The sequence below is a fragment of the Scyliorhinus torazame genome, chromosome 3 (assembly GCF_047496885.1).
Source record: "Scyliorhinus torazame isolate Kashiwa2021f chromosome 3, sScyTor2.1, whole genome shotgun sequence".
Lineage (NCBI taxonomy): Eukaryota > Metazoa > Chordata > Chondrichthyes > Carcharhiniformes > Scyliorhinidae > Scyliorhinus > Scyliorhinus torazame.
The window spans coordinates 266153701-266176610 of NC_092709.1; the positions used below are offsets into that span (position 1 = coordinate 266153701).

At 49.2% G+C, this 22910-nt stretch overlaps 1 protein-coding gene across 3 annotated transcripts in view; it reads right to left on the reverse strand.

Annotated features, from left to right (window-relative positions):
• Positions 1-22910, reverse strand: part of zfr (zinc finger RNA binding protein) — a 157426-nt gene that overhangs the window by 67440 nt on the left and 67076 nt on the right. For all 3 annotated transcript variants that reach the window (XM_072497212.1, XM_072497211.1, XM_072497213.1), the window contains exons 8-10: positions 21085-21273; positions 12137-12407; positions 5897-6078 (exon numbers count right to left, since the gene is read on the reverse strand). In XM_072497212.1, the coding sequence (XP_072353313.1) occupies positions 5897-6078; positions 12137-12407; positions 21085-21273 (642 nt within the window). The remainder of the gene's footprint in view (positions 1-5896; positions 6079-12136; positions 12408-21084; positions 21274-22910) is intronic.

Genomic DNA, 22910 nt, shown 5'->3' on the forward strand with positions numbered 1-22910 from the left:
GGAAAGTAGTGAGGGACCCGGGGGCAGTTAATGACGTGTTTCGTGAATTCTATCGCCATTTATATGAGTCGGAACCCCCTGCGAGGAGGAGGGAATGAACCAATTCCTGGAGAGGCTAGAGTTCTCAACAGTAGTTGAGGAGCTGGTGGAAGTCTTGGGAGCCCAATTGGGCTCAGTGAAGTGATAGACGGATTGAGGGCAATGCAATCAGGTAAGGCCCCGAGATCTGATGGATTCCCAGTGGAATTTCATAAAAAGTTTTCGGGGCTAGTGGGACCGGTTAGTTAAGGCTTTCAATGAATCCAAGGAGTTGGGAGTTCTTCCCACAACGCGATCACAGACATCAATCTCTCTCATCCTGAAGTGAGACATGGACCCGGAGAGCTGTAGATCGTACAGACCAATTTCCCTTTTAAACGTACGTAGTGGGGGATAGTGAGGGGGGTGGGGCACAGGGTTTCTCTCTATGCGGATAACTTTCTGCTTTATGTTACAGACCCAGTGGGGGGAATGACCGAAATCATGGAGATACTAGGAGAATTTGGGCGATTTTCAGGCTACAATATGGGAAAGAGCGAGATGTTTGTGATCCAGGCACAGGGGAAGGAAAGGAGACTGAGGGAGTTACCTTTTAAAGCGGTGGCGGGGAGTTTTAGATATTTAGGGATTCAAGTGGCTAAAGACTGGGAGCAGCTTCACAAGTTAAATCTGGGCAAAGCAGCCGACCAAATGAAAAGGGATTTCCACAGATGGGGCATGCTCCCGCTGACGCTACCGGGAAGGGTCCAGATGGTGAAGATGACAGCCCTCCCAAGACTGCTTTTCTTTTTTCAATGCCTTCTGATTTCTGTCCCAAAGGCTTTTTTTAGAAAAATAAATGTGGCGATTACAGGTTTGGTGTGGGTGGGGAAAACCCCATGAGTAAAGAGGGCACTCCTGGAGCGGGGTCGTGGAGAGGGGGGCCTGGCCCTCCCGAGCTTTATTAATTATTATTGGGCAGCCAACATATCGATGGCCAGGAAGTGGTTGTGGGGGAGGGGTCGGCCTGGGAGCGAGTGGAAGCGGCATCCTGCAAGGGTACGAGTTTGGAGCCTTTACTAACGGCCCCCCTGCCATTCTCGCCGGCTCGGTACTCTACAAGCCCTGTGGTGGTGGCAGCCCTAAAGGGTGTGGGGGCAATGGAAGCAGCACATGGAATTGGTGTGGTCTCCGATTTGTAACAATCACCAGTTTGCCCTGGGGGGGCTGGATGGGGACTTCAGGAGGTGGCAGCAGGCAGGGATCGATAGATTTGGGGATTTATTTATCCAGCAGGGCATTCCGACCTTGAAGGCACTGGAGGAGTTTGAGCTACTGGGTGGGTTTCAATATCTTCAGGTCCGGGACTTTGTACGAAGGCAGGTTCCGAGCTTTCCTCGTCTCCCCCCGAGGGGACTACAGGATAAGGTAATGTCAAAAACTGGGGTTGGAGAGGGGAGGATTTCGGAGATACACAAGGAGTTGATAGTGGGAGGGGGCCCCGATCAGGGAGGTGAAGCGGAAGTGGGAAGAGGAGCTGGGAAGAGAGCTGGAAATGGAAAAGTGGGAAAAAGCCTTGAAGAGAGTCAATTCATCCTCGTCCTGTGCCAGATTTAGCCTTATCCAGTTCAAAGTGGTCCACAGGGCCCACATGACGGTAGCCCAGATGAGCAGGTTCTTTGACAAGGTGGAGGATAGATGTGGGCGGTAGCCCGGCTAACCATGTACATGTGTTCTGGGCATGTCCGAAATAGAGGGGATTCTGGCAGGGATTTGCAGACGTTATGTCAGAAGTCCTGGAAGGAAGGGTAACTCAAGAGTCCAGAACTGGCAATATTTGGGGTATTGGCTGATCCGGGGACCAAGAGGGGGAGGGAGGCCGATGTCCTGGCCTTCTCCTCCGTGGTGGCCCGGAGATGGATTTTGCTGGGACGGAGGGACTCGAAGCCCCCGAAGTCAGGGGTGTGGATCAGCGATATGGCAGGGTTTCTCAGCCTGGAAAAAATCAAGTTCACCTTGAGAGGATCAACTCAAGGGTTCACCCAGAGGTGGCAACCGTTCATCGACTTCTTCAAAGAAAATTGAATGTCAGCAGTAAGGGCGGTAGCACTGTGGTTAGCAGTGTTGCTTCACAGCGACAGGGTCCCAGGTTCGATTCCTGGCTTGGGTCACTGTCTGTGCGGAGTCTGCCCGTTCTCCCTCAGTCTGCGTGGGTTTCCTCCCACAAGTCCCGAAAGACATGCTGTTAAGTAATTTGGTCAGTCTGAATTCTCTCTCTGGGTGTACCCGAACAGGTGCCGGAATGTGGTGACGAGGGGCTTTTCACATTAACTTCATTGCAGTGTTAATGTAAGCCTACTTATGACAATAAAGATTATTATATCTTTGGGTTGTGGGGGCGAGACCCACCCAGACATAGGGAGAATGTGCAAACACCACACGGACAGTGACCTGGGGCCGGGATCAAACCCAGGTCCTCGAGATTGTGAGGCAGCAGTGCTAACCACTGCACCACCGTGCCGCCCAGGATCTTGGTTCAACACATTGGCGTATGCGAATGACTGCTGCCTCACGGCGCCACGGACCCAGGTTTGATCCCGGCCCTGGGTCACTGTGTGGAGTTTGCACATTCTCCCCATTCTGAGTGGATCTCACCCCCACAACCGAAAGCTGTGCAGGGTCGGTGGATTGGCCGCTCTAAAATGCTCCTTAATTGGAAAAAAATAATTTGGTACTCTAAATTTTTAAAAAGATATGCACTCTAGGTTGACACTTCAGTGAGATACTGAGGAAAGTGACTTCTTTTGGTTGAGACAATAAACTGAGGTACTGTTTGCCTGTTCAGGTAGCACTAACTGAAGAACAGCAACTAGCTGACGTGTTATGTTAAATAACACATTTGAAAAGTCCAAGGCGAATACCATCGGCTTCAGCCTGGAAGTGGTTTTCAGTCCTTATATGATCATATGGATCTCTGGTCAGTCTCGGTACAAGGAAAATAACTTCATGTTTCATCTATGCACACCCTTTTCAAAGTTCAAAATGCGAATGACTGTCAATTGCAATTTCTACTTCAAATTTTCCAACAGTCTATAGGTTGAGTGGCCTTTGAAGGCAGTTCTGATTTTAAAGGAAGAAAACGGAAGTGAAGGGGAGAAACGTATACATACAATTTTAGTGTTCCTATAAAAAGAGACATATTTCTGATCTCCCCCAATGATTTTGCCTCCTTGTCCCCACTACCCACAGGTGGTGAATCTTTCTTGCGATAAAGAAGCATAGTGTACAAGAGCAAGAAAAGAGACAGATACATTCAGTTAGATTCCAAAAACAGTAAATGGGAAAAAAACAAGTTTAGTTTTCGGTCATCCTGTAACCCAAATTAAAGAATTTCTTGCTGACATTTGAAAATGCCAATGGCTTTAATGTTCACCTGATCAAGAACTTAGTTTTAGGTCATATTGAAAAAATGGCACCTCCAACAATATAGCAGTAAAAAGTATTATCGGAGAATATGTGCTCAACTCCAAGAGCGAGATGTGAATCCATAACTTTGATTCAGAGCTGTGTGCACCATGACTCCCAGCACTATGATTATTCATGTGGTAGATTTTTGAGTGTTAGCTGGGAAAATCTCAGACATCCAATCATAGAACATACAGTGCAGAAGGAGGCCATTCGGCCCATCGAGTCTGCACTGACCCACTTAAGCCTTCACTTCCACCCTATCCCCGTAACCCAATAACCCCTCCAAACCTTTTGGTCACTAACGGCAATATATCATGGCCAATCCACCTAACCTGCACGTCTTTGGACTGTGGGAAGAAACCGGTGCACCTGGAGGAAACCCACGCAAACATGGGGAGAACATGCAGACTCCGCACAGACAGTGACCCAGCGGGGAATCAAACCTGGGACCCTGGCGCTGTGAAGCCAGTGCTAGCCACTTGTGCTACCGTGCTGCCAATCCATTCATATCTAATGCCTATATTTGCATACTTCTAGTATCGGTTGTGAAATTCAAGCAGCAAAACTGAATTCAACATCAACATCCCTACCACTCCACTAGTCAAGATCAGCCAGTTCTGCAAAGGAGAATTGGGAACTTTCTGGTGCATATTGTTCAGCTACTCAAAATATAAACTGAACAGATAAAATGTTAAAAGGAGTGCTGTTAGGAAAACAAAGATAGTTTCAAGGGATTTATATTTGTATTGGTAAACATTTGCAATAGGTATAGTTTAAGTGGATTTATTTAATGTTTCTGTGCCTGGAAGGTAAGAACATATAGTTAGATTCATGATAGACAAAGGTATGTGAGGTCAGTTTCAACTGTGTTTCTATTGTGCTTAGAGAGAACTGCGTGTGAATAAGTAAACGGCATAAGCATGTGGGTGTTGCTTAGCAACTGGAGCCTTGTAAGGTAGAGAAGCTTTTAAGTTTTAGTTCAGCTAATTTGTGGGCAGTTGGAGATAAGTAGCGAGAGAGAAAGCAGCTGTCACAGCTCGAAAGTAGGTTCAGAAGACTAGAGAGGGAACAACTCTCAGCTTTGCTGGAAGAAAAGCATACAACAGAGTAATAAAGAAAACAAGTGCAAAGATCTGAAGAGCAGCTAGTTAAGGAAACTAGAGAAATTAGTAGAAGTTTCCAAGAAGTCTGAGATTAAAGAACTGCTCAGTAAAGGCACACCAAGCTAAGAACAACAAAGAACAGTACGGCACAGGAACAGACCCTTTGGCCCTCCAAGCCTGCACTGATCACGTGTCCTATCAAAACCAACCGCCTATAACCTTCTATACCTCGTCTGTTCACGTGTCCATCCAAATATTTCTTAAAGGTCGCTAACTTATCTGCCTCAACCACCTCACTTGGCAGCGCATTCCATGCCACCACCACCCAGTGTAAAAACCTCCCCCGCACATCTCCACTGAACCTATCTCCCTTCACCATGAATGTGTGTCCCCTTGTACTATTCACACAAGCATATCTAGGGTATTCTGTTGAAATACTTTTCAGTTTCAGGTGGGGATTCACACTTGGGGAGTCATGCTGAAACAAGCTAAATGCTCCTGATCTTGGCCTGGACTGTCATGTGCAGACACTTCTCACAGGCTATATAGAACACATCTGGGAGGATGGTGCACACAAACCAGTCTCAACCTTCACCCGTGAGAGGTCTGCACTTTCAATGGGTATGCGGGAGCAGAGTGCCTCACCCATTTTCCTGTTTGGTACATGTTGGGGGCACTGTTGGCAGGAAAGGCACACAACATGATTCAAAATGTTCCAGGCTCAATGTAATAATGTCTTTGGCAACATGTATGATTGGGCATCAGCTTACAGGGTGTGATAATGTACACTACACCTCCTCCTGCCTCTCAGCGCCACAGACCTGCGTTCAATTCTGGCCTTGGGTGACTGTCTGTGTGGAGTTAACATGTTCTCCCCGTGTCTGCAAGTGTTTTCTCCGGGTGCTCCGGTTTGCTCCCACAGTCCAAAGACGTGCAGGTTAGTTGAGGTTACAGGGTTGTGGGGATGGGGCGGGGGAGTGGACCGAGGCAGGATGCACTTTCAGAGGGTCAGTGCAGACTCGATGGGCCGAATTGCCTCATTCTGCATTGTAGCGGTTCTATGATATAGTCCAAATTTCAATAGTTTACCCGTTACATATGCATAAAGTATGGATGCAAATTAGATTTACTCCCAGTTAATATTTCACATTGCTATACATAGAAGAGTTTAATTATTCTGCATAAAATTGACATAATCCGACAATACTTCCCCCCCCAACCCCTATTTTTTAGAAATACCTCGTAACCTCCCAAATGTAGTAAATGTGAAGTTAAAAAGTGAGAACCAACAGTCTCCATAAAATTACCTCTTCCACATAATCATGACCAACAGGTTGAACATCACTCTGCAACGCAGCAAGAGTTGTCATGGATTCCACCACTGCCTCAGATTTGGTCTCTTGAACTGGTGGTGTTGCCACTTTAACTTCAGGTGTTTTGATTTCCTCAATGATATTGGTCATTCCTGTAGTCTGCAGCTTGTTACCACCTAGAAAATAATTCAACCACCAGAAGTCGAGCAATTTGTACATGAACAGTGGCTAATTGCTGTAATTTTACGTTATAAATGGAATTAAACAAATGAAACTTAAAATACAATTTACATCACCGATTGTTGATTATCGTAACATTTATCAGCCTAGATTTACCAAGAAAACAGAGTATTGGCATTCAGCGCAATAGATTTTGCCAACACTGATGACTTTTGTGTATAACATAGAACATAACAGCGCAGTACAGGCCCTTTGGCCCTCGATGTTGCGCCGACCTGTAAAACCACTCTAAAGCCCATCTACACTATTCCCTTATCGTCCATATGTCTATCCAATGACCATTTGAATGCCCTTAGTGTTGGCGAGTCCACTATTGTTGCAGGCAGGGCATTCCACGCCCTTACTACTCTCTGAGTAAAGAACCTATCTCTGACATCTGTCTTATATCTATCTCCCCTCAATTTAAAGGTATGTCCCCTCGTGCTAGACATCACCATCCGAGGAAAAAGGCTCTCACTGTCCACCCTATCCAATCCTCTGATCATCTTGTATGCCTCAATTAAGTCACCACTTAACCTTCTTCTCTCTAACGAAAACAGCCTCAAGTCCCTCTTCCTTCCATACCAGGCAACATTCTGGTAAATCTCCTCTGCACCCTTTCCAATGCTTCCACATCCTTCCTATAATGCGGCGACCAGAATTGCACGCAATACTCCAAATGCGGCTGCACCAGAGTGTTGTATAGCTGCAACATGACCTCGTGGCTCCGAAACTCAATCCTTCTATCAATAAAGGCTAACACACGTACGCCGCCTTTTAAAAAAATATATATATTTATTAACTTTTTAACACAATTTTGCTCCCTTACAAACAATAACCGCCCCCCCCCCCCGTAACAAAAAAAAGAAACGAGAAATCGCGCGGAGCAAGATATATACATGGCAAAATAGTATATTTACATAGCTTTGTACACTGGCACTCTCCCGTTCGTGGCAGTTTCCCCGACTCTTCATGTTATCTCTTGCTCATCCACCCCCCCAGGCAGCTCCCCCTCCCCCTCCCCGGACTTCCTCCCCCCAGGTTGCTGCTGCTGACCGACCTTCCTCTAACGCTCCGCGAGATAGTCTAGGAACGGTTGCCACCGCCTGTAGAACCCCTGCGCAGACCCTCTCAAGGCAAACTTAATCCCCTCCAACTTTATGAACCCAGCCATATCGCTTATCCAGGCCTCCACGCTGGGGGGCTTCACCTCCTTCCACATTAGCAAGATCCTTCGCCGGGCTACTAGGGACGCAAAGGCCAAAATGCCGGCCTCTTTCGCCTCCTGCACTCCCGGCTCGTCCACTACTCCAAATATTGCTAGCCCCCAGCTTGGCTTGACCCGGACTTTCACCACCTGAGATATTGCTCCCGCCACTCCTCTCCAGAACCCCTCTACTGCCGGGCATGACCAAAACATATGGACATGGTTCGCCGGGCTCCCTGAGCACCTTCCACATCTGTCCTCTACCCCAAAGAACCTGCTCAACCTCGCCCCCGTCAGGTGAGCTCTGTGAACCACCTTAAATTGTATCAGGCTGAGCCTGGCACACGAGGAGGAGGAATTAACACTACCTAGGGCAACCGCCCACATACCTTCCTCGATGATCTCCCCCAGCTCCTCCTCCCATTTACCCTTCAACTCTTCTACCAGTGCTTCCCCTTCTTCTTTCATCTCCTGGTGTATTTCCGACACCTTACCCACCCCAACCCATGCGCCTGAGATCACCGTCTTGAATTTCTTGTGCCGGGAGCAACGGGAATTCCCTCACCTGTCGCCTTACAAAAGCCCTCACCTGCATATATCTAAAGGCATTTCCCGGGGGTAACTCAAACTTCTCCTCCAGTGCCCCTCGGCTCGCAAACGTTCCGTCAATGAACAGGTCCCCCATTCTTCTGATCCCCGCCCGATGCCAGCTCTGGAAACCCCCGTCCAACTTCCCCGGGATAAACCGATGGGTACCCCTGATCGGGGACCACACCGATGCTCCCATTGCACCCCTGTGCCGTCTCCACTGGCCCCAGATCCTTAGCGTTGCCGCCACCACCGGGCTCGTGGTATACTTTGTCGGCGAGAGCGGCAGCGGTGCCATCACCAACGCCCCCAGACCCGTTCCTTTGCAGGACGACATCTCCATCCTCTTCTATGCCGCCCCCTCTCCCTCCATAACCCACTTGCGGATCATCAACACATTTGCTGCCCAGTAGTAGCTCCCCAGGTTTGGCAGTGCCAACCCTCCTCGGTCCCTACTGCATTCCAGGAACCCTCTCCTTACCCTCGGGGTCTTATTCGCCCACACAAACCCCATAATACTCCTGCCTACTCTCTTAAAAAAGATCTTAGTGATCACGATGGGAAGGCACTGAAACACAAACAGAAACCTTGGAAGGACCACCATTTTGACCGACTGCACTCTACCCGCCAGCGAGAGCGGTAGCATGTCCCATCTTTTAAAATCCTCCTCCATTTGTTCCACCAACCTCGTCAGATTCAGTTTATGTAGGGCCCCCCAGCTCCTGGCTATCTGGATCCCCAGATACCGAAAGCTCCCCTCCGCCCTCCTCAGCGGTAGGTCCCCTATCCCTCTTTCTTGGTCCCCCGCCTGTAATACAAAGAGCTCACTCTTCCCTACATTGAACTTATAGTCCGAAAACGCCCCAAACTCCCTTAGAGTCTGCATGACCTCCACCATCCCCTCTATTGGATCCGCCACGTACAGCAACAGGTCATCCGCATATAGCGACACCCGATGCTCTTCTCCCCCTCGGACCAACCCCCTCCATTTGTTAGACTCCCTCAATGACATGGCCAATGGTTCGATCGCCAATGCGAACAACAGGGGGGACAGGGGGCACCTCTGCCTCGTCCCTCGGTACAGCCGAAAGTACTCCGACCTCCGCCGGTTTGTCACTACACTCGCCACCGGGGCTCTGTAAAGGAGCTTAACCCAACTGATAAACCCTCCCCCGAACCCAAACCTACGCAGCACCTCCCAGAGGTATTCCCACTCTACTCGGTCAAAGGCCTTCTCCGTGTTCATAGGTGCCACTATCTCCGCTTCTCCCTCCACCGATGGCATCATTATCACGTTTAAGAGCCGCCGCACATTGGTGTTTAGCTGCCTACCCTTTACAAATCCTGTCTGGTCCTCATGAATCACCCAGGGACACAGTCCTTGATCCTCGTGGCCAGCACTTTTGCCAGCAACTTTGCATCCACATTAAGGAGCGAGATCGGCCTGTACGATCCACATCGCAGTGGGTCCTTGTCCCGCTTTAGGATCAACAAAATTGTCGCTTCCGACAGTGTCGGAGGTAGGGTCCCCTCCTCTCTTGCCTCGTTAAAGGTCCTCACTAATAACGGGGCCAACAGGTCTACGTACTTCCTGTAGAACTCCACCGGGAATCCGTCCGGCCCCGGGGCCTTCCCCGCCTGCGTACTCCCCAAACCCTTGCTCAGCTCCTCCAATGCAATTGGTGCCCCCAGACCAGCCACTTCTTGCTCCTCCACCCTCGGGAATCTCAGCTGGTCTAGGAATCGTCTCTTACCCTCTTCCCCCGCTGGGGGCTGGGATCTGTACAGCTCTTCATAGAAGGCCTTAAATACCTCGTTTATTTTCGTTGCACTCCGAACCGTGGCTCCCCTTCACCGTACGCCTTCTTAACAACCCTCTCAACCTGGGTGGCAACTTTCAGGGATCTATGTACATGGACACAGATCTCTCTGCTCAGCCACACTGCCAAGAATCTGACCATTAGCCCAGTACTCTGTCTTCCTGTTATTCCTTCCAAAATTAATCATCTCACACTTTTCTGCATTAAACTCCATTTGCCACCTCAGCCCAGCGCTGCAGCTTATCTATGTCCCTCTGTAACTTGTAACATCCTTCCGCACTGCCCACAACTCCACCGACTTTAGTGTCATCTGCAAATTTACTCACCCATCCTTCTACGCCCTCCTCCAGGTCATTTATAAAATTGACAAACAGCAGTAGCCCCAAAACAGATCCTAGTGGTACACCACTAGTAATTGGACTCCAGTCTGAACATTTCCCATCAACCACCACCCATTGTCTTCTTCCAGCTAGCCAATTTCTGATCCAAACTGCTAAATCACCCTGAATCCCATGCCTCCGTATTTTCTGCAGTAGCCTACTGTGGGGAACCTTATCAAATGCTTTACTGAAATCCATATACACCACATCAACTGCTTTACCCTCATCCACTTGTTTGGTCACCTTCTCAAAGAACTCAATAAGGTTCGTGAGGCACGACCTACCCTTCACAAAACAGTGTTGACTATCTCTAATCAAATTATTCCTTTCCAGATGATTATACATCCTATCTCTTATAAACCGTTCCAAGATTTTGCCCACAACAGAAGTAAGGCTCACTGGTCTATAGTTACCAAGGTTGTCTCTACTCCCCTTCGTGAACAAGGGGACAACATTTTCTATCCTCCAGTCTTCTGGCACTATTCCTGCAGACAAAGATGACTTAAAGATCAAAGCCAAAGGTTCAGCAATCTCCTCCCTAGCTTCCCAGAGAATCCTAGGCTAAATCCCATCGGCCCAGTGACTTATCTATTTTCACACTTTCCAGAATTGCTAACACCTCCTCCTTATGAACCTCAAGCCCTTCTAGTCTAGTAGCCTGAATCTCAGTATTCTCCTCGACAACATTGTCTTTTTCCTGTGTGAATACGGACGAAAAATATTCATTTAGCACCTTTCCTATCTCCTCGGACTCCACGCACAACTTTCCACTACTGTCCTTGACTGTCCTTGACTGGCCCTACTCTTACCCTAGACATTCTTTTATTCCTAACATATCTATAGAAAGCTTTAGGGTTATCCTTGATCCTACCTGCCAAAGACTTCTCATGTCCCCTCCTGGCTCTTCTTAGCTCTCTCTTTAGGTCCTTCCTAGCTAACTTGTAACTCTCGAGCACCCTAACTGAACCTTCATGTCTCATCTTTACATAAGCCTCCTTCTTCCTCTTGACAAGTGTTTCGACTGCTTTAGTAAACCACGGTTCCCTCGCTCGACCACTTCCTCCATGCCTGACAGGTACATACTTATCAAGGACACGCAGTAGCTGTTCTTTGAACAAGCTCCACATTTCCATTGTGCCCATCCCCTGCAGTTTTCCTCTTCATCCGATGCATCCTAAGTCTTGCCTCATCGCATCATTATTGCCTTTCCCCCAGATATAACTCTTGCCCTGCGGTATATACCTATCGCTTTCCATCACTAAAGTAAACGTAATTGAATTGTGGTCGCTATCACCAAAGTGCTCACCTACCTCCAAATCTAACACCTGTCCTGGTTCATTACCCAGTACCAAATCCAATATGGCCTCGCCTCTCTTTTGCCGATCTACATAATGTGTCAGGAAACCCTCCTGCACACATGACAAAAACGGACTCATCTAAAGTACTCGAACTATAGCGTTTCCAGTCAATATTTGGAAAGTTAACGTCCCCCATAACAACTACCCCATTGCTTTCGCTCCTATCCAGAATCATCAGGAAAACCTTCTTGCATCAATTAGGATTCTTTTTTTCATTCTTTCCCTCCATTCCCTTCAATCCCAAATGCAGTAATTGGATAGTCAGATAGTGCTCTTTATAATAATAATAATCTTTGGTATTGTCACAAGTAAGCTTACATTAACACTGCAATGAAGTTACTGTGAAAATCCCCTATTCGCCACACTCAGGCGAAGGAGAATTCAGACTGTCCAAATCACCCAACAAGCATGTCCTTTGGGACTTGTGGGAGGAAACCAGAGCACCCGGAGGGAACCCACGCAGACACTGGGAGAACGTGCAGACTCCGCACAGACAGTGACCCAAGCCGGGAATCGAACCTGGGACCCTGGTGCTGTGAAGCCACAGTGCTAACCACTGTGTTACCGTGCGGCCCCACTTCTGTTGGTGCTCGACAGGTTAGCAAATAGGAGAACAGCTTGTTAAATTAAAAATATCAAAGTAATTTAATTTGAGTACTTGCCAACAAAAGTTATCTTCGGTGTTGGTGCTTTTTTTGCAGCAAATAGCTTGTTAGCAACATTATTGACAGATACAGCAGCCACTTGATTTGGCTTTACAGTAGTAGAGACAGTAGCAGTTGCAGCAGTCATACCACTGCTGGATCCTGTGGGTTGGTTTAGAGGAGTTGGCTTGATCGAAGTTCCAGCTGTAGTTGTGGTTGTCGTCTGGCTCACCATGCTAGGTTCTGTCGAGGGAATTGGCTTGCCAAGTTTGGTATGTAACTTGACTACCTGGATGAAATCATTACAAAAACAATTGCTTTGCTGCTCAACAGTGGCAATAAAGTTACTTTGTAAATGGAACAATTTGACAAAATTGTTTTGAAAAATGTATTCGAATTATGAAACACACAATACCATCTGCTAAAATCAAGCAAGACTTCATTTTAAAAATCAAAATGTTTACATACTCTAACCAAAGTATGTTACCATAAACAAGAGCAGTAATCTACCTATGGGAAGCTCTTCTCATTTCTCCACATCTTGCGGTCGTGCGCTTTCCTCTTCAGTTGCTTATCACAGACTCCTATTTCAATTTCACATTGTCCAACATCATCATACTCTTACATCCCTCTAATCTTCCTTAAAACATCTGCTTCAGCAAGTTCTCATGTCTCAGAATACGGTAAATCCAACCTTTCTGCCTTTTCTCAATGATTCACTCATTCTTCCTCCGCCATCACCTGGAGAACTTGTGTTTTCTCCAACTGACCCCCGTCAACAAAACACAGCTTTCTAGTTTTGCCAGCCTTTTTTTTTTTAAGGAAAGTAACCAAATACATTTCAGGTCTAATAGTTTTATCATCTTGTTTGTTCTAATTCATTAGCGTCAGTGTAAAGAATTCACTAAATCACAGCCTGGCTCTTGTTTCCACCTCAAGTTTTATTTGTTAACTTTGTTCAATTTCAACCCATTTTTTCAATGCTTTACATCTGTCAAATTATTATCCCTTCCAATTATTCCACTTTAAGAGGTATATTTGGAATCCAATAATCGAAAAAATTAAAAGGATTTTTTTTTTTGTAAACAGGTGTGACATGATGACAAAGTTCAACAAAAAGTTAAATGTACAATAAGTGCACACCATCATTGTCTACATAAAAAAATATAGATGGGGTGGGGTGGGGTGGAATGACCTTACATTTGGATTGCTTGATTGTATTAACCTACCATCAAGGTGACTTACAAAGCTCGATTAAAAATTTTGTGGGAGCGGCTATGCGGAGCTAAGTCGCACATTCGGCGGCTCCCGCAAAAACAGACTTTTGGACTCTTTTCAGGGCCCCCAACGGCAATTGTTCGACGTTTCCCGGTGTGGGAAGGAGATTACAACAATTCCCCGATAGTATATGGCTTTCACCAGGAGCGGGGCGACTAAAAAGGTGGTGGTGGACCAGAAGAAAGTGCGAGTGAAGAAGAACAAAATGGCGGCGGGCAGAAACCAGGCAGCGTGGATGCAGTGGGCGCAGGAGCAACACAAGCGTATCCAGCGCTGCTTCAGAGAGATTAAAGCGGACCTGCTAGAGCCAATGAAGGCTTCTATTGCTAAGCTGCTGGAGACATAGACGGCCCAGGGGGTGGTGATCCGCGTGGCCCGACGAGGACGAGATCTTAGGCCTGGCGGTAAAGGTGGAGGCGCACGAGGCTCTCCACAAGAAATGGCAGGAGCGGTTCGAGGAGATGGAGAATTGGTCGAGGCGGAAGAATCTGCGGATTCTGGGCCTCCCGGAGGGGCCAGACATGGGGGCCTATGTGGTCACCATCTTGTACTCGCTGATGGGAGCAGGCTCCTTCCAGGGGCCCCTGGAGCTGGAAGGGGCCCATAGAGTGCTGGCGAGGAGGCCCAAGGCTAAAGAGCCTCCGCGGGCGGTGCTGGTGCGGTTTCATCAGTTCGCTGATCGGGAGTGTGTGCTCAGGTGGGCCAAGAAGGAGAGGAGCAGCAGGTGGGAGAACGCGGAGGTTCTAATATACCAGGACTGGAGTGCGGAGGTGGCGAAGAGGGGGGCCGGGTACAATCGAGCGAAGGCGGTGCTGCACTGGAAGGGGGTGAAGTTTGGCATGTTGCAGCCGGCGCGACTGTGGGTCACCTACAAGGACCGGCACCATTATTTTGAGTCTCCGGAGGAGGCGTGGGCCTTTGTTCAGGCCGAGAGGTTGGACACAGACTGAGGGTCGGGATGGGCGATTGGGGACTGCGGTTGATGTTACTTTTTGAGGGGGGGGGGGGGGGGTCCTTTGCTCGTTTCTTTTTTTGTGTTTTTTCTCTTTCTGGTCGGTGAGGGTGGTTAGGGCGGGTTTGGGCACTGTTTTGGTTGGGTTGGTCGGGGGGGGGGGGGGGGGGCTCATGGAGGGGGGTAAGCAAATGGAACAGGGGTGGATGGCTGGCGGTGAGATGGGTGGATGGCTGGCGGTGAGATGGGGCCCCGTGGGGGAGGGGGTGGCCCGAGTCGGGGGTGAGGGGACTGGGCCTGTGAAAGGAGCTGCGTCAGAGATGGCGGGACCGGGTAGGTGGAAAGAGTGGGCTTTTTCCCGCGCTGAAGACCGGAGGGGGCGGGGAAGCGAGTGTTGTTTCCCGCGCTTAGGATGGAAGGGGGAGGGGGAGAGCCTATGGATGGGAACGGAAGAGGAGGGTGTGTCACACAATGGGAGGAGTCGAAGGAGAGGTGGGAGTGGCTGGGGTCAGCTGACTTGCAGAAGTGCAATGGGGGGGGGGGGGAAAGAGTAAAACAGCTAGGATTGGTCCTAGCCCGGGGGGGGGGGGGGGAGAATAGAGTTGCTGCTGCTATGGTCAAGGGGGAGCTGGAGCGAGTGGGGGGGGGGGGGGGGGGGGGGGGGGGGTCTGCCGCCGTGGGGAAAGGGCCGGGCGTGGGTTGCGGGCGCGTGGCTGGCCGAGGAGGGGTTATGGCTTGTGGGCGGGGGAGGGGGACGGGTAGCCCCCTGATCCGGCCGATAACCTGGAATGTAAGGGGACTGAATGGGCCGGTCAAGCGGGCCCGCGTGTTCGCGCACCTGAAGGGGCTGAAGGCGGATGTGGTTATGCTCCAGGAGACACATCTGAAGGTGGCAGACCAGGTAAGATTGAGGAACGGGTAGGTAGGTCAGGTGTTTCATTCAGGGCTGGATGCCAAAAATCGAGGGGTGGCGATCTTGGTGGGAAAGAAGGTGTCATTTGAGGCGTCAAGCATTGTGATAGACAATGGCGGTAGGTACGTAATGGTAAGTGGTAAGCTGCAGGGAGAGAGGGTGGTACTGGTCAATGTGTATGCCCCGAATTGGGACGATGCGGGTTTTATGCGGCGCATGTTGGGTCGGATCCCAGACTTGGAAGTGGGGGGCCTGATAATGGGGGGAGACTTTAACACGGTGCTGGATCCGGCACTGGATCGCTCCAGGTCTAGGACGGGTAGGAAGCCGGCGGCGGCTAGAGTGCTGAGGGGGTTAATGGACCAGATGGGAGGAGTGGACCCTTGGAGATTTGCAAGGCTGGGGGCTAGGGAATTTTTCATTCTTCTCATGTCCATAAGGCTTATTCCCGAATCAACTTTTTTATTTTGAGCTGTGCGCCGATAGCGAGAGTAGAGGATACCGAGTATTCAGCGATAGCCATTTCAGACCAGGCCCTGCATTGGCTGGACTCAGAGCTGGGGGAGGAGAGGGACCAGCACCCGTTGTGGCGCTTGGAGATGGGGCTGTTGGCGGTCGAGATGGTGAGTGAGCAGGTCCGGGTAAGTATAGAGAGGTACCTGGAGGCCAACGATAACGGGGAGGTCCGAGTGGGGATGGTATGGGAGGCGCTGAAGGCGGTGGTTAGGAGAGAGCTGATCTCCATTAGGGCCCACAAGCAGAGGAGAGCGCGGGGGGAGAGGGAGAGGCTGGTGGGGGAGATGGTGAGGGTCAACAGGAGGTATGCAGAGGTGCCCGAGGAAGAATTGTTGAGGAAGTGGCGCAGCCTCCAGGCCGAATTCGAACTGGTGACCACCAGGAAGGCGGAGGTGCAGTGGAGGAAGGCCCAGGGGGCGATCTACGAGTATGGGGAAAAGGCAAGCCGGATGCTGGCGCATCAGCTTCGGAAGCGGGACGCAGCTAGGGAGATCGTGGGAGTTAAGGACAGGGGAGGGAGTGTGGTGCAGAGTGGGGTTGTCATCAACGGGGTCTTCAGGGACTTTTATGAGGCATTGTACCGGTCCGAACCCCCATGGGAGGAGGAAGGGGTGTGCCGCTTCCTGGACCAATTGAGCTTTCCGAAGGTGGAGGGACTGGTGGCGGGATTGGACTGGAGGAGCTGACCAAAGGGATAGGAAGCATTCAGGCGGGGTAGGCACTGGGGCCAGACCGTTTCCCGGTCGAATTCTAAAAAAAAAAAATATGGACCTGTTGGGCCCGTTGCTAGTTAGGACCTTCAATGAGGCGGCGGGGGGGGGGGGGGGGGGGGGGGGGGGGGCTTTGCCCCCAACAATGTCCCGGGCACTGATCTACTTGATCCTGAAGCGGGACAAGGATCCCCTGCAGTGTGGGTCTTACAGACCAATTTCGTTGCTAAACGTAGATGCCAAGGTGCTGGCGAAGGTCTTAGCCACGAGGGTTGAGGATTGTGTGCCGCAGATCATCCACGAAGACCAGACGGGGTTCGTGAAGGGGAGACAGTTGAACGCGAATGTGCGGAGGCTTTTGAACGTTATCATGATGCCGGCGAGGGAGGGGGAGGCGGAGATAGTGGTGGAGATGGACGCTGAGAAAGCCTTCGATAGGGTAGAGTGGGGCTACCTGTGGGAGGTGCTGAAGAGGTTTGGGTTTGGGGAGGGGTTTGTCAGGTGGGTTAGGCTGTTGTATGAGGTCCCGATGGGAAGTGTGGCCACAAACAGTACTTTCGGTTGCACCGAGGGACGAGGCAGGGGTGTCCCCTGTCCCCCCTGCTCTTCGCACTGGCGATTGAACCACTGGCTATGGCACTGAGGGAGTCGAGGAACTGGAGGGGGTTGGTGCGGGGTGGGGAGGAGCATAGGGTGTCGCTCTATGCGGACGACTTGCTGCTATATGTGGCGGACCCGGTGGGGGGGGGGGAATGCTGGAGGTAATGAAGATCCTTCGGGAATTCGTGGATTTTTCGGGGTACAAGCTCAACATGGGGAACAGCGAGCTGTTCGTGGTTCACCCAGGGGACCAGGAGAGGGGGATTGGCGAGCTCCCACTACAAAGGGCGGAGAGGGGCTTCAGCTATTTGAGGGTCCAGGTGGCCACGAGCTGGGGGGCCCTGCATAGGCTTAATTTCACAAGGCTGGTGGAGCAAATGGAAGAGGAGTTCAAGAGGTGGGACGCGTTGCCGCTGTCCTTGGCGGGTAGGGTGCAGTCAGTCAAAATGACGGTACTCCCAAGGTTTTTGTTCCTGTTCCAGTGCCTCCCCGTGTTTATCCCGATGGCCTTCTTTAGGCAGGTCAACAGGAGTATAATGGGGTTTGTGTGGGCACGAGGGACTCCGAGGGTGTTCCTGGAGCGGAGTAGAGATAGGGGGTGGCTGGCGCTACCCAACCTCTGTGGTACTAGGCCGCCAATGCGACGGTGGTGCGCAAGTGGGTGATGGAGGGGGAGGGGCTGCTTGGAAGAGGCTGGAGACGGCATCTTATATGGGTACGAGACTGGGGGCGCTGGCAATGGCGCCGCTGCCGTTCCCTCCAAGGAGGTACACCACGAGCCCGGTGGTGGCGGCTGCCCTCAAAATCTGGGGGCAGTGGAGGCAGCACGGGGGGGGGGGGGGGTGGAAGAGAGAGTTGGGGCCTCGGTGTGGACCCCAATACGGGGGGAACCACCGGTCCATCCCAGGGAGAACAGATGGAGGGTTTTCGGGGTGGCACAGGGCAGGGATACGAAGGTTGGGGGACCGGTTTGTGGACGAGAAGTTCGTGAGCCTGGGTGAGCTGGAGGAAATGAAAATGAAAAAATGAAAATCGCTTATTGTCACAAGTAGGCTTCAAATGAAGTTACTGTGAAAAGCCCCTAGTCGCCACATTCCGGCGCCTGTTCGGGGAGGCTGTTACGGGAATTGAACCGTGCTGCTGGCCTGGCTTGGTCTGCTTTCAAAGCCAGCGATTTAGCCCTGTGCTAAACAGTCCCGAGAAGTACGGGCTCCCCCCGGGGAACACCTTCAGGTACTTACAGGTAAGGGCGTTTGCCAGGCGGCAGGTGGTAGAATTCCCACGGCTGCTGCCACACACAGTACAGGACAGGGTGCTCTCGGGTGGGTAGGTGGGAGTGGGGAAGGTCTCGGAAACTTACCAGGTGATGCAGGAGGAGGAGGCGAAGGAGGCCTCGGTGGTGGAGGTGAAAGGTAAGTGGGAGAAGGAGTTGGGAGAGGAGATTGAGGAAGGGACGTGGGCTGATGCCCTAGGGAGGGTGAACTCTTCCTCATCGTGCGCGAGGCTCAGCCTCATACAGTTTAAGGTGCTGCACAGGGCACACATGACCGGGACAAGGATGAGCAGGTTCTTTGGGGCTGAGAACAGGTGTGTTAGGTGCTCAGGGAGCTCAGCAAATCACACCCATATGTTCTGGGTGTGCCCAGCACTGGAGGAATTTTGGAAGGGCGTAGCGAGGACGGTGTCGAGGGTGGTAGGATCCAGGGTCAAACCGGGCTGGGGGCTCGCAATATTTGGGGTCGCAGAGGAGCCGGGAGTGCAGGAGGCGAAAGAGGCCGGTATTCTGGCCTTTGCGTCCCTGGTATCCAGGCAAAGGTGTCTTCTTCAGTGGAAGGATGCGAGGCCCCCAAGCGTGGAATCCTGGACCAACGATATGGCGGGGTTTATTAAGTTGGAGAGGGTGAAATTCGCCTCGAGAGGGTCGGTACAAGGGTTCTTTAGGCGGTGGCAACCGTTCTTAGACTTCCTGGCAGAACGGTAGACATTGGGTCAATGACAGCAGCAACTCGGGGTGGGGTGGGGTGGGGGGGGGGGGGGGGGGGGGGGGGGGGGGGCGCGGGTTCCCCGTACCAGCCTCCCCGAACAGGCGCTGGAATGTGGCGACTAGGGGCTTTTCACAGCAACTTCATTTGAAGCCTACTTGTGACGATAAGCGATTTTCATTTTATTTTTGTTTTTGTTATTTACACTGGAGGGTCTGAGGGGGTGTATATACCTGTTGTGTTAAGTTGAGGTGTTAATGTTAATTTATTATTTATGTACAGGGGGGATGGGGGGGGGATGGAGGGTTGCTTTTCTAGACTGTGTTTTGTACTTAACCCTGTTGGGTTCCTTTTTCATTTTGTTATTGATAATTTATGAAAACCTTAATAAAAATTATTTTAAAAAAAAATTATGCTAACTTGGCCTAGACCACAGCATCCCAAGTTCAGGTACGGTGATAATAATACTACAACACATTTTTGTTATACCTCGGTTCATAGAAAAACACCATCAGCAAGGGTGCCTGCTCATTACTAAAAGACCTTTGCTGTAAAAGTGCATGCTTGGTCATTACCGGAGCAGTTTTTACAAATTGCATTGTCAAGTCTTGATAAACCAACTGCTCCAACTTATTAGGGCAGGAAGGTTGCACCAAAGATGAAAGTATTAATGAGTGAATAAAAGAGGAATAGAGGTGAAGAGATTAACGTAGGGAATTTCGGAGGTTACGGCTTTAGCAGCTGACGACACAACCACTAATGGGGGAGTGATTAAATTGGAGTTGCACCAAGATGCAAGAATTCGAGGGGCACATATCTCCGAGGGCTATAGTAGGTAGTAGAGATAGGTAGGGGTGAGACCATGGGGAAATTTTTTAAAAAAGGATGAGAAATTTAAAATTATGGCATTGCAAAAAAGGAACAAATGTAGGCCTGCGAGCACAGTGAACAGGGCTTCATGCAAGTTAGACATGTGCAGCAGAGCTTTAGATGACCTCAAGTTGACTGAAGTTGGAAGGTTAGACAGGAGTGCACTGGAATAGTCAAACTCACAGGTAATAAAGGCATGAGAGTTTTGGCAGATGTGCTGAAGCATGATGGAGTCAGCAAAGTTTCAGAGGTGGAAACAGGCAGTCTTGAAGATGGCGCAGATACGTGGTCAAGTACAACAACAAGGTTGCCAACAGTCTAGTTCAGCCTCATGGTTGTCAAAAACAGGGATGGAGTGGGTGGGTCAAGAACAGTTTGCAGTGGGAGCAGAAGACAATGGATTCATTCTTCTTACACTTAGTCTGCTCATCCAGTACATAATAATATTTTTATTGTCACAAGTAGGCTTACATTAACACTGCAATGAAGTTACTAGGAAAAGCCCCTAGTTGTCACATTCCAGCGCCTGTTCAGGTATACAGAGGGAGAATTCAAAATTCTCTCAGCCGGTACGTGAATTGAACCCGTGCTGCTGGTCTTGTTCTGCATTACAAGCCAGCTGTCTAGCCCACTGAGCTAAACCAGGCAAACAATTTAGACAATTCAGAGACACTGGAATGGTCCAGAAAGAAGACAGTGAGGGAGAACTGGGTGTCATTAGTAAGCATTTGGAAAGGGACAAAAATATTAGTTTTTTGTCAACATAAATCAGTAGTTGAACCCGAGATAGTTGTCCAGATTTGAAGAAAAATTGCAATCATGCCTTCTCCTTGTCTAATGATCAGGATCACTGCTTTGCAATGAACGGCTGACTCATTGAGAACTTCTGGAATTTATGACTATGTACGCAGCATATTTGTTGGTTTTTGTTTTTTATCATCCACCCTCCATTTGTCAGTCGGTCATTGCAAAGCAAAGATCCTGATCAAAGATCATCATTAAATAAGGAAAAGCCATGGATACAATTTTTCTCCAAATCTGGATAACCTCAAGCTCAATCATGGAGTTATATTGACAAAACACTAACACTGCTTACCAGACCTGAAACTATTTACACAAATAAAAGGTGGTTATAAAACATTTACCTTCTGATGCTTTGCTCCACGAATATGAGCTGCATAAGCATCAGCTCCAGTGCAAGAAACATCACAGAGTTCACAACGCAGCTGATTTTGAATGCCACGAGCTGTCCCAGTATTGCTGCTTTGATTAGTAGTTTTGAGGGCAGCTTCCTTCTTTTTGTGTTTCTGTCCTTCCAAATGTTCCCTGTATGTCTAGTGAAAGAAAAACAGATATTTCCCCTTGAATATTCAGCCATGTGTAGCCTCTTCTATTTGTACTGGTTAATAAAAATGCATCTTTGACCAAAATCAGCTTCAGAGACTGCACTTGGAGAAAGCCCATGGAAAGTTACAGCAGGTGTAGCAAGTTTGGCTGATGGAGGTTGATCCAAAACTAATGGAAATACCCCAGAGGCTTTTTCTAGTGCTCTGTATTTTCCCCTATCTCAAATATTTATTCAGTTTTGTCTTCAAAATACACAAGGGTTTCTGCCTTAACCACTCCTTGTTGCAAACTATGAAATGTGTAATGACATTTCTACAAGCCCCTCATTTTTGACAAATTTCAACTGAAGGGTCCTCATCAGATACTCCTGAACTGCAGGAAACCACCTTTCCCTCCCACACAAAGGAAGTCCCATTCAATCTTCACAAATCTCCTAAATCTCCCTTCGCCTTCTTGGCTCCAGCAGAAATGGTTCAATTACCTCAAGTATCTTTCCCGGATTAGTTTCTCACCCGTGGTATTATCCTGGTGAACCTTTGCTGTAATCTCTCCAATACTTGTACTGTCATTTCTGTAACCAGGCAGTCAAACTAGTGCACAATAAAAAGAAACTGAGGGCTCAGAAAGGCAAGGGCACTAGACTAGAAAAAGGCAATATCCAGTAAAACGACAAGCAAATTGGCCCAAATTAAGTGAGTTGTTAGTTAATAGAATGAAAAATAAGTAGTGGTGACACATAGTCAGATACATATATTGCCACAAGGTGAAAGGCAGTGGATAGTGCTCTGTAGAAAAATAATTCACTTTCAAAAAGAAACATAGAACAGGAATATTCTTTGGATGTCTCCTAGCACGAATCTAAGAAATTGGCATAGATATTGTGTATCTGTTGCGGAAGGGTTAAAAGCCTGGGCTACGATATATATTTGTTGCATTATTAAAGAATCTAGGTTAAGGTATCCAGACTGTGTCTGCTAACACTGTAATGATTGATTCTAACCATTTATTTGTTTACATGTAGAGGGCTAATGCAATATTGTTATGATTGCTGGAGATTCTCTGGAGAATAGGTAATTTATATGTGGTTGCAGTTAGACCTAGCTAAGCAGATCATGTGACATCTTAGTGGGATACAGATTATGCAATGGATGGGAGAAGGCAGGTCTGTCGATAGTTTTGTAGTCTGCCATAGGATGGGAGTCTGACAACATGGCAGAAGGATTTTAAGTTGAACAGCAGTTTTTGCCAAATGCTGCTCGGTTGAGCAGACGTGTATTGGCTCTGCTCCTGAAAGGATCTCTCCCTCCAAAAGACCTCTCCATAACCAGGCAAGTAATCCACCTGTTAACTTTATTTATTTATTATATATTTAGAACAAATTTAGAGTACCCAATTCATTTTTTCCAATTAAGGGGCAATTTAGCATGGCCAATGCACCTAGCTTGCACATTTTTGGGTTGTGGGGGCGAAACCCACGCAAACACAGGGAGAATGTGCAAACTCCACACGGACAGTGACCCAGAGCCGGGATCGAACCTGGGACCTCGGCGCCGTGAGGCCGCAGTGCTAACCCATTGCGCCACCATGCTGCCCTAGTTAACTATATTTATAAGTGGCAATTGAA